This window comes from Cherax quadricarinatus, chromosome 29 (assembly GCF_038502225.1).
Source record: "Cherax quadricarinatus isolate ZL_2023a chromosome 29, ASM3850222v1, whole genome shotgun sequence".
Classification (NCBI taxonomy): domain Eukaryota; kingdom Metazoa; phylum Arthropoda; class Malacostraca; order Decapoda; family Parastacidae; genus Cherax; species Cherax quadricarinatus.
This window is the reverse complement of record NC_091320.1, coordinates 5,834,509-5,847,160: the sequence shown is the minus strand read 5'-3', so window position 1 is coordinate 5,847,160 and position 12,652 is coordinate 5,834,509. Positions and strand designations below refer to the sequence as shown.

The 12,652-nt window shown below is 41.4% G+C and overlaps 2 protein-coding genes across 2 annotated transcripts in view; one reads left to right on the top strand and one right to left on the bottom strand.

The window, feature by feature from the left end:
- Positions 1–2,476, bottom strand: part of LOC128690417 (L-selectin) — a 174,964-nt gene extending 172,488 nt beyond the window's left edge. The window contains exon 1 of the mRNA XM_053779096.2: positions 2,118–2,476. Coding sequence (XP_053635071.2) covers positions 2,118–2,120 — 3 coding nt within the window. The 5' untranslated portion in view covers positions 2,121–2,476. The remainder of the gene's footprint in view (positions 1–2,117) is intronic.
- Positions 2,477–8,587: 6,111 nt separating this feature from the next.
- LOC128690486 (C-type lectin domain family 4 member A-like) lies at positions 8,588–12,109 on the top strand. The gene is made up of 5 exons (XM_070089782.1): positions 8,588–8,623; positions 8,998–9,156; positions 9,539–9,713; positions 9,826–9,928; positions 11,522–12,109. The coding sequence occupies exons 1-5, from the start codon at positions 8,588–8,590 to the stop codon at positions 11,664–11,666; spliced, it is 618 nt and encodes a 205-aa protein (XP_069945883.1). The 3' UTR covers positions 11,667–12,109.
- The last annotated feature ends 543 nt before the right edge of the window (positions 12,110–12,652 follow it).

The following is a 12,652-nucleotide window of genomic DNA, read 5'->3' as shown; positions in this document are numbered from 1 at the left end:
CTATGTTCCCCATCAGTAAAATGGGTATCTGGGTGTTAGTCGACTGGTGTGGGTCGCATCCTGGGGCTCTGACCTAATTTGCCCGAAATGCGGGGCATAACAAGGGACTTTCTATATAGTAGTATGTCATTGTTATCAGCTAGGACTGTATACCCTGTACATGTCCTTGTATTAAAATAAAGATATTTATTTAATGTAAACTTACAGTGTGTCACCCTTCTTGTGGAGTTTAGCAACTTCAGTATATTGAAGACGAAAATGAGAAGCCATCCTCTATTTCTTGAAGGAAAATCAGCATCACTATTTATTGAAAGATATTGGTAAAATGGAAACACGCAGCCAGAGTAACAAAGTGAGTCTTGGTCTCTGGAAACATGCAGCCAGAGTAACAAGGTGAATCTTGCTCTCTGGAAACATTCAGCCAGAGTAACAAGGTGAGTCTTGCTCTCTGGAAACATGCAGCCAGAGTAACAAGGTGAGTCTTGCTCTCTGGAAACATGCAGCCAGAGTAACAAGGTGAGTCTTGCTCTCTGGAAACATGCAGCCAGAGTAACAAGGTGAGTCTTGCTCTCTGGAAACACGCAGCCAGAGTAACAAGGTGAGTCTTGCTCTCTGGAAACATGCAGCCAGAGTAACAAGGTGAGTCTTGGTCTCTGGAAACATTCAGCCAGAATAAGAAGGTGAGTCTTGCTCTCTGGAAACATTCAGCCAGAGTAACAAGGTGGCCCGGTGGCCTGGTGGCTAAAGCTCCCGCTTCACACACGGAGGGCCCGGGTTCGATTCCCGGCGGGTGGAAACATTTCGACACGTTTCCTTACACCTGTTGTCCTGTTCACCTAGCAGCAAATAGGTACCTGGGTGTTAGTCGACTGGTGTGGGTCGCATCCTGGGGGACAAGATTAAGGACCCCAATGGAAATAAGTTAGACAGTCCTCGATGACGCACTGACTTTCTTGGGTTATCCTGGGTGGCTAACCCTCCGGGGTTAAAAATCCGAACGAAATCTTATCTTATCTTATCTTAATCTCGCTCTCTGGAAACGCAGCCAGAGTAACAAGGTGAATCTAGCTCTCTGGAAACATTCAGCCAGAGTAACAAGGTGAGTCTTGCTCTCTGGAAACATTCAGCCAGAGTAACAAGGTGTGCCTTGCTCTCTGGAAACATTCTGCTAGAGTAACAAGGTGAGTCTTGCTCTCAGGAAACATTCAGCCAGAGTAACAAGGTGAGTCTTGCTCTCTGGAAACATTCAGCCAGAGTAACAAGGTGAATCTTGCTCTCTGGAAACATTCAGCCAGAGTAACAAGGTGAATCTTGCTCTCAGGAAACATTCAGCCAGAGTAACAAGGTGAGTCTTGCTCTCTGGAAACATTCAGCCAGAGTAACAAGGTGAGTCTTGCTCTCTGGAAACATGCAGCCAAAGCAACAAGGTGAACCTTGCTCTGTGGAAGCTGCAACATGGCTCAAAATGTGAAGCCTAATGAGAGTCATTCTCCAGTTATCTCATGGACCCAAATAATTCCAAGTTTTATAAACTCATTTAGAATGTATACAGATATGCCCACGCACAATCTAAACTTAATGAATTGTATCCTGTCTGTTAGATACTTCAATATTTAAATACTGAAGCATTCAGAATAGATAGAATCTAAATATATTTAACGGGAATAAATATTTCACTGTTTTAGAAATAAAATTGGTTGATGTGAATCAGCATGCTTAAATTTCACTCTCCGCCATCGCTGAATTAGGAAGCACCTTTATTTGAATGAAGATAATCAGCAGCATAGGCTTTTGGAAGTTATTCGTTATTAAAGGATGCTGGGAGTAAGCCAAATAACTTTGGTCATGAGACACTTGCACATGCTCATTTTTCTGGTTGTATGTGCGACATAAAAACGAAAAGTTGGAGGAAGAAAATTTAGAAAAAATTCAGGTATCATTTAAATGACTCCCTTTGGAAATAAAAGTCACAAACATTGAAATGTTTATATTACGTCACCATACACAACTAGGGTTCAAAAACATCAATTTTGCAGTCCTTATTCTCTATGTACTGCTAAATTAGGTGCTTTCAAAAGCATGCACAATCTGGAACTTTAAAGTAGCAATACACATACCATATACACTGATGGCTCTAGCTCTGGCACCAGGAGAAAGCGATGTTGCAGTAAGCAGGGGTGCCACTAGCACGTTGAGAGACCATACAATAAGTGTCAGGGGCCCGAGACTGTTCAACTGCCTCCCAGCATACATAAAGGGGATTACCAACAGACCCCTGGCAGTCGTCAAGCTGGCACTGGACAAGCACCTAAAGTCGGTTCCTGACCAGCCGGGCTGTGGCTCGTACGTTGGTTTGTGTGCAGCCAGCAGTAACAGCCTGGTTGATCAGGCTCTGATCCACCAGGAGGCCTGGTCACAGACCGGGCCGCGGGGGCGTTGACCCCTGGAACTCTCTCCAGGTAAACTCCAGGTAAGACTGACGGTAATACTGAACAAACTGAACTCTTATCAGATGTCTTCCTCTCAGAAGCTACAGATAAGATAGTTTTCTTGTCTCTGACTCCCTTTCTACACTACATGATCCTAATGGCCTTAACTCTCAATGTGACCTGCTTGTTTTTGAAGTTAGAAACAGATATTCATGACTTATTGATAAAAGTATTCAAATCAAAATCTTGGAGATTCACTCTCACATAAGAATCCGATGACTGTACACTGCTGACAAGTTTCTCTTCTGAAAAACAAACTAAATTTCTAACAAACAGTACACTTCTGACAAACACAGTACTCTTCTAACAAACACAGTACACTACTGATAAAAACAGTACACTTCTGACAAATACAGTACTCTTCTAACAAACACAGTACACTACTGATAAAAACAGTACACTTCTGGCAAACACAGTACTCTTCTAACAAACACAGTACACTACTGATAAAAACAGTACACTTCTGACAAACACAGTACTCTTCTAACAAACACAGTACACTACTGATAAAAACAGTACACTTCTGACAAACACAGTACTCTTCTAACAAACACAGTACACTACTGATAAAAACAGTACACTTCTGGCAAACACAGTACTCTTCTAACAAACACAGTACACTACTGATAAAAACAGTACCCTTCTGACAAATACAGTACTCTTCTAACAAACACAGTACACTACTGATAAACACAGTACTCTTCTGACAAATTCAGTACTCTTCTAACAAACACAGTACACTACTGATAAACACAGGACTCTTCTGACAAACACAGTACCATTCTGACAAACAGTACTTTTCTGACAAACACAGTACTCCTCTGACAAACAGTACACGTCTAACAAATACAGTACTCTTCTGACAAACACAGTACTCTTCTGACAAACACAGTACTCTTCTGACAAACACAGTACTCTTCTGACAAACACAGTACTTTTCTGACAAACACAGTACTCCTCTGACAAACAGTACACGTCTAACAAATACAGTACTCTTCTGACAAACACAGTACTCTTCTGACAAACACAGTACTCTTCTGACAAACACAGTACGCTTCTAACAAACACAGTACACTACTGATAAACACAGTACTCTTCTGACAAATACAGTACTCTTCTAACAAACACAGTACACTACTGATAAACACAGACAAACACAGTACTCTTCTGACAAACGCAGTACACTACTGATAAACACAGACAAACACAGTACTCTTCTAACAAACACAGTACACTGCTGATAAACACAGTACTCTTCTGACAAACACAGTACTCTTCTAACAAACACAGTACACTTCCGATAAACATAGACAAACACAGTACACTTCCGATAAACATAGACAAACACAGTACTCTTCTAACAAACACAGTACACTACTGATAAACACAGACAAACACAGTACTCTTCTAACAAACACAGTACACTACTGATAAACACAGGACTCTTCTGACAATCACAGTACCATACTGACAAACACAGTACTCCTCTGACAAACAGTGCACTTCTAACAAACACAGTACTCTTCTGACAAACACAGTACTCTTCTGACAAGCACAGTACTCGTCTGGCACACACAGTACTCTTCTGACAAACCCAGGAACCTTCTGACAAACACAGTACTCTTCTGACAAACACAGTACTCTTCTGACAAACACAGTACTCTTCTGATAAACACACAAACACAGTACGCTTCTGAAAAACACAGTACTCTTCTGACAGACACAGTACACTTCTGACAAACACATAATACTTCTGACAAACACAGTACATTTCTGACAAACACAGTACACTTCTGACAAACACAGTACACTGCTGATAAACACAGTACATTTCCGACAAACACATTATATCTCTGACAAAAAAAGTACTCTTCTGACAAACACAGTAATCTTCTGACAAACACAGTACTCTTCTGATAAACACACAAACACAGTACACTTCTGAAAAACACAGTACTCTTCTGACAGACACAGTACATTTCTGACAAACACAGTACACTTCTGACAAACACAGTACACTTCTGACAAACACAGTACACTTCTGACAAACACAGTACATTTCTGACAAACACAGTACACTTCTGACAAACACAGTACATTTCTGACAAACACAGTACACTTCTGACAAACACAATACAGTAACCACCAGGATATAATGACAACCAAGAAAAAGCAACCTCCAGGATATGGTGACCAGCAGACTATAGTGACCAGAAAAATATAGTGACCAGCAGGATATAGTGACCAGCAGGTTACAGTAACCAGCAGGATAGTGTGACCAGCAGGTTATAGTGACCAGCAGAATATAGTGACCAGCAGAATATAGAGACCAGCAGAATATAGTGATTAGCAGAATATAGTGACCAGTAGAATATAGTCACCAACAGAATATAGTGACCAGCATGATATAGTGATCAGCAGGATATAGTGACCAGAAGAATATAGTGACCGGCAGAATGTAGTGACCAGCAGGATATAGTGACCAGCAGGTTATAGTGACCAGCAGAATATAGTGACCAGCAGGATGTAGTGACCAGCAAGATAGTGTGACCAGGAAGATAGTGTGACCAGCAGGTTGCAGTGACCAGAAGAATATAGAAACCAGCAGGATATAGTGACCAGCAGAATATAGAAACCAGCAGGATATAGTGACCAGCAGATTTCAGTGACCAGCAGAATATAGTGACCAGCAATATATAGTGACCAGCAGGTTATAGTAACCAGCAGGATAGTGTGACCAGCAGGTTACAGTGACCAGCAGAATATAGTTACCAGCAGAATATAGTGACCAGCAGAATATAGTGACCAGCAGAATATAGTGACCAGCAGAATATAGTGACCAGCAGAATATAGTGACCAGCAGAATATAGTGACCAGCAGAATATAGTGACCAGCAGGAAACAGTTACCAGCAGGATACAGTGACCAGCAGGATATAGTAACCAGCAGGATATAGTGACCAGCAAGTTATAGTAACCAGCAGAATATAGTGACCAGCAGGACATAGTGACCAGCAGGATAGAGCAACTAGCAGAATATAGTGACCAGCAGACTATAGTGACCAGGAAGATATACTAACCTACTAACCAGCAGAACATAATGACCAGCATTATATAGTGACCAGCAGGATATAGTGACCAGCAAGTTATAGTAAACCGCAGAATATAGTGACCAGCAGGGTATAGTGACCAGGAGGATATAGTGACCAGCAGGATATAATGACTAGCAGAATATAGCGACCAGCAGGATATAATGACCAGCAGGATATAGTGACCAGCAGGATATAGTGACCAGCAGGATATAGTGACCAGCAGGATATAGTGACCAACAGGATATAGTGACCAGCAGGATATAGTGACCAGCAGGATATAGCGACCAGCAGGATATAGTGACCAGCAGGATATAGTGACCAACAGGATATAGTGACCAGCAGGATATAGTGACTAGCAGAATATAGTGACCAGCAGGATATAGTGACCAGCAGGATATAGTGACCAGTAGGATATAGTGACTAGCAGAATATAGTGACCAGCAGGATATAGTGACCAGCTGGATATAGTGACCAGCAGGATATAGCGACTAGCAGAATATAGTGACCAGCAGGATGTAGTGTCCAGCAGAATATAGTGACCAGCAGAACATAGTGACCAGCAGGATATAGTGGCCAGCAGGATATAGTGACCAGCAGAATATAGTGACCAGCAGAACATAGTGACCAGCAGGATATAGTGGCCAGCAGGATATAGTGACCAGCAGGATATAGCGACTAGCAGAATATAGTCACCAGCAGAATATAGTGACCAGCAGAATATAGTGACCAGCAGGATATAGCGACTAGCAGAATATAGTGACCAGCAGAATATAGTGACCAGCAGGATATAGTGACCAGCAGGATATAGCGACTAGCAGAATATAGTGACCAGCAGAATATAGTGACCAGCAGAATATAGTGACCAGCAGAACATAGTGACCAGCAGGATATAGTGACCAGCAGAACATAGTGACCAGCAGGATATAGTGGCCAGCAGGATATAGTGACCAGCAGGATATAGTGACCAGCAGGATATAGTGACCAGCAGGATATAGCGACTAGCAGAATATAGTGACCAGCAGGATATAGTGACCAGCAGGATATAGTGACCAGCAGATCTTGGTCAAGGAGAAGCAGCGGAAGTGTGGCTGCAACTTGATCCAAATATCACATGTGGTACAGAAATTATTTTCTTTTTTTAATAATATTTCCTTGTATTGATTTTGCATTAAGAGTAAACATATTTCGTCAGTTAACTACAGTGTATGTAAATAATGGAAAAGATTTAATTTCTTTCACATCGCTATAAGTCTCCTTCGAGAATGATGAGGTGTACCACGATTTCTTGTGTTTTTTGCTGAGCAGGAGGGAGGCAGGAGTCCCAAGGCGACCTTGACCTAATGGAGAAGTTATCTGGTGTATATAAGTGGTCCGTCGCCTCCCTCAACACTCATCCACTGCTGCTAAGGTAAGCTGGATCATCCTGTCTCTAGATCCGTCTCCTTGTCTGATGTTTCTAGTGTTTTATCCCTCAGTGTACTTTTGTGAATTCACTGGGGGTCCTAGTGTTACTGATACGAATATTGAGATTAACTCTGTACTTGGTATTAGAATGTTATGAAATGAACCAGACACTACATAGATCTAAATGGGTTGTGAAAGCATGCAGTTATATTTTTGCAACTTGCACAAGCTTTACCACTGTAGACAACAAGAACATTTCACCCTCCTATGGAAGATGTGTTCATTTAACATCATTAAATCTCTCGCAAAGGCAACTGCTCAAGAAGATATTTCTTGCTTAGTTATCAGTTAATGTACACTGTACACTAATGGATCTAAGCAGGAGACTACTGGTAGGGCTTCATCTGCCAGGAGTCTCCTGCAAGATCCAGCATCAGCGAGGTCAAAAGCTCAGTGCCCCAAGGCACTGTCCTGGCACCTCTGCTGTTCCTCATTCTCTTCAGCTGCTGAGTTAGGCATAAATATTAACAACTGTGTGTCTACACTGCAAACTGAATTGTTTGTCATTTTTAGGGCGCTAATGCTAACTTATGATACTGAGCCTGACTCTATGATTATTACTGATTCTAAGTCATCACTGAAAGCTCTTGAATCAAATAACGACTCTTAACAACATGCTCATTGGAGCAACCAGATATAGATACTAAAAAATCCGGGAAAAAGATATTAACCCATTATCATAAGATGAACATAAATAAGTACGTTTATGGAGCAACTTGCAATGTGAAAACTGACTTATGTTGTAGTGGTCAGGTTTAGGCTTCGTTACGAGTACTTGTGCCAGTTTGACAGACCCACAGATGACTACGTATGCGTCTGCCAAACTAATTTCTTAAACTGAACAAATAATCAGAATTCAGTACAATCAAATCCATTGAGTCCATCACTCGCAGCTCAAACTTTATCCATTATTCATTCCATGGAATAGGTTATAAGACTCCAGAGTGGGAAATCTTTCTGCTATTTACACCGAGAGGTTAATAGCTGGGTTTTTAGGCACTCTGGTCACTTAATTGATAGAAAAAGAACCTGGCGTGTAGGGAGAGGAGGAGGTGACGCTCCAGAAATTGTATAAAAAAGAAACTTATTGGTGACAGTCTGGCTGGAAGAGGTGCCCATGGGACTTGTCTTTAAAGTACTATGATTATAATTGTCATTACTATTATTTCAGGTGTACAGGTATTATCGTGATCAATTAAAACAATAACTTAGGCAACGTTTTAGCCCATTGTTATGTCAAAAGAAAGCCGATAAGAAAGCAAAATACAGAAAACAAGTCAGAAAATGAGGAAAGGAGCGCAGGTCAAAGGTAGTAGTAGTAATAATAGTAGATGTAGTAAAATTATTAGTGGTGGTAATAGTAGGACAAGTAGCAATAGCACAAGCAGTAGTAATAGTAGAACTAGTATTGAAGTAGTAGTTGTAGTAGTACTAGTAACAGTACTATTAGTAGTAGTAATAGTACTAGTAGAAATAATAACAATAATGTTAGGAAAATCGATCATAGTATAAAGGAAGGATCATATCAGAGTACAAGACACACAATGGAAGATAATAAAAGAGAACTAGAATTTACATGGGTGAGTAAGTAAGCTTCTTCAGTCGAGGGCAAAGGAGGCACCAGAAACAGTACAGATATAAAGACGATGGAATCAGTCCATCACATAGGTGAGGAGGTCTATGGCAGTGTTCTTCTGTATTTTACTACGATTACTACAACAACAGCAACAATAATCACTAGTTCTACTACTACTACTTCTACTACTACTACTACTACTACTACTACTACTACTACTACTACTACTACTACTACTACTACTACTACTACTACTACTACTATTACTATTACTGTTGTTGGTGTCGTTTTCTTCGTCCAGGACGTGTCGTAACATCTTGGATTATTTTTAAATGGTTCCAGCCAGCCAGGGTATTGTAATTTCCATTTTTTTTCCAGATGAAGGCGATTGTTGTGTTGTTGAGTGTGGCTGGACTGGCGTCATGTCAGTTCTTCCCACCGAGGCAGAGCTCCAATAGCTTCCAAGGTTCTTCCGGCAGGTTCCCGTCTCAAGGTTCTAATGGCAGGTTCCAGTCGCAAGGTTCTTCTGGCGTTCAGGTGAGCCTTCTACCATTCATTTGAGTAGCACTTGTAAAAGTTGCCTAATAATAATATTTAAACATCAAATATGACGGGTAGTTTCTCTCTTTTATACATGCAGAATCAGACACATGTGCAACATCTGAGTATCTTTGTGGGGCTGAAGTAGTTTTGTTATCCGATATTAACTCTGCCCAAAAGCAACTGAAAGTTCTATTCTTACTTACAGTTATTCTATGTAGCAAAAGTTTGAAGATGACGATAACAATAATGTGACTAACGCGACGGTCTGGAGTTTTGAGACTTTCTGACCGCTGGTTCAAACCCCACCCGTGATATGGTTTATTTGCAATCGTGTCATTACGATTTCGTGAGTCAGTTAATTATGTTTGTGTTATAGGCTGACGACACCTTCGGTGGAAGTGAATACTACTTCTCCTGGAAGCATGATGGTGGTAAGGAGTACACTGGTAGTGCTGCTGCCAGCTTGTGTTCCAGTCTGGGTGGCGGGTGGCACGCTGTGGGTATCAGCTCCCAGGAAGAGCTCAATTACATCCATGGCATTATTGCCAGAGGTTAGTTTCTGTTGTACTTGTTTTATTTGCATATTGTTTGAAACTCAATATTTTTATTTTATTGCAAGAGCTGGCTTTTGCAAATAATGCTACTTTTATTTTGTGTTAACAGAGGGTCTGGACTACATCTGGACTGGCGGTAACAAGTCTGGGAACGGCTTCAAGTGGCGGAATGGCGAACCATTCAGCGTTACTGGCTGGTCACACACTGGATTGTAAGTTTACACACATACACACACATCGACATGTGCCTAGGACAAAATGGTAACTAACATTGGATATTTGAGTATACAGCATCAGTTTGGAACCCACACCTAGGCGAGCATGTAAGGAAGCTAGAGAAAGTGCAACGATTTGCAACAAGACTAGTCCCGGAGACAAGTGGTATGTCGTACGAGGAAAGATTAAGGGACAATGGAGGACAGAAGAGATAGGGGGAATATGATAACGACTTATAAATACTGAGAGGAATCGACAAGGTGGACAGAGACAGGATGTTCCAGAGATGAGACACAGCAACAAGGGGCTACAGTTGGAAACTGAAGACTCAGATGAATCACAGGGATGTTAGGAAGTATTTCTTCAGTCACAGAGTTGTCAGGAAGTGGAATAGTGGGAAGTGATGCAGTGGAGGCAGAATCCTTACATAGCTTTAAGAAGAGGTATGATAAAGCTCCTGGAGCAGGAAGAGTGAACCAGTAGCGATCAGTGAAGAGGCGGGGCCAGGAGCTCGGCCTCGACCCCTGCAACCTCAACTAGGTGAGTACAACTAGGTGAGTACACACACACAGTCCCGTGGCTCGGATGGTAGCGCGCTCACACATGGCATCCAAGGGAGTGGTAGAATACCACAAGTAGTGTTGGGCTTTAAAATGACCTGAGGCAGCATAACAGCTCTTGGTCTGTAAAACTGATGTATAGAAAAGGAACACATACACATTCAAACACTTATTCTACTCTGGGAATGGTTACTGGGAGACTTGACGACAACATACACGATTCTTCAGCCAATTAATAAAGTAGGAAAAACTATTTAAGCGGCGGAAACTGTGCACAGGCGGTGCTCAGCTGGAATGAAAAAACACAAATATGCCCCAGGGATTTTAGGAAAAAAATCAGTCTCAGGGAAGTAAGAAAGTGAAATTAACAAAATTAACCATCCGTTCTCATTTTCTGTTCTCATTTTCAAATTATTAACATAAACTAAAAACATCGGGTACAATATAGACTGCCATTACTTACACTTTCCAGTACTGAGACTTCACGACTTACTGTAAGTCTTTCCTTTTTAATGAACAGGAATTTTCACTTACCATGCCTTTTGAGTCCAATTTTATATCCTCTATGTGGCACAATATCAAAATCCTCTTCACACTCTTTGAATGTAAGAGGCTGGAGAGGCTGTACATTTCGAAAAAGTCAATAAATTCTTTGATACGGTGCAACAAAGAGGATTACTAGGCACACTTAAAATTTTGAAAACCTTACAAATATGTATGTTAAACTAAGTATGTGGAAACAAGAAACCACAAGCATGGAGCAGCTCCAGTATTAAAAAAAAATCAATAAAACTTTGGGAATCTCGGGTATACATAGCCGAAATAAAGTTAACTTTGTTTCCTGTATATTATTTCGAAACAAGGTAAACTTAGGTAATCACACGTGAATATACCTTTTGCAACATTTAAAAATTAATTCTATAACATCCATATTTTCCTTCGTTGAATATATTACATTATTTACGAGGAGGTAGTCAATTGCTGTCAGGAAGGAAAAATAAGTCATGAGTGTTGGTGTGTTTGTTGCAGGAACCGCAAACCTCAGCCAGACAACCGTGAAGGTGGCAAGGAGAACTGCCTGGCCATCCTCAACAACTTCTACAAGGATGGCATCAAGTGGCACGACGTAGCCTGCCACCACCTGAAGCCCGTCATCTGTGAACGTCGAGCTTAATGCCACCTGTGTCACATTCTCTCACCAGTCTCCTCACTTTCACACTTTTTCCCTCCACAATTCCTCAATCATTCTTGATACAGATAACACATCATCTGTAAACTATGAAGAAAACTGTTAATTTAGACCTTATCCACCCTCCCTCGCTGTCTCTCCCTCTCTCTGTGTCTCTCTATCTGTCTCTGTCTGTCTGTCTCTCTGTCTCTGTCTGTCTCTCTGTCTGTCTCTCTCTGTGTCTGTCTCTGTCTCTGTCTCTGTCTCTCTGTCTTTCTGTCTGTCTGTCTGTCTGTCTGTCTGTCTGTCTGTCTCTCTCTCTCTCTCTCTCTCTCTCTCTCTCTCTCTCTCTCTCTCTCTCTCTCTCTCTCTCTCTCTCTCTCTCTCTCTCTCTCTCTCTCTCTCTCTCTCTCTCTCTCTCTCTCTCTCTCTCTCTCTCTCTCTCTCTCACTCTCTCTCTCTCTCTCTCTCTCTCTCTCTCTCTCTCTCTCTCTCTCTCTCTCTCTCTCTCTCTCTCTCTCTCTCTCTCTCTCTCTCTCTCTCTCTCTCTCTCTCTCTCTCTCTCTCTCTCTCTCTCTCTCTCTCTCTCTCTCTCTCTCTCTCTCTCTCTCTCTCTCTCTCTCTCTCTCTCTCTCTCTCTCTCTCTCTCTCTCTCTCTCTCTCTCTCTCTCTCTCTCTCTCTCTCTCTCTCTCTCTCTCTCTCTCTCTCTCTCTCTCTCTCTCTCTCTCTCTCTCTCTCTCTCTCTCTCTCTCTCTCTCTCTCTCTCTCTCTCTCTCTCTCTCTCTCTCTCTCTCTCTCTCTCTCTCTCTCTCTCTCTCTCTCTCTCTCTCTCTCTCTCTCTCTCTCTCTCTGCCTCTCTCTCTCTCTCTCTCTCTCTCTCTCTCTCTCTCTATATATATATATATATATATATATATATGTGTGTGTGTATATATATGTGTATATATATGTATATATATATGTATATATATATATATATATATATGTATGT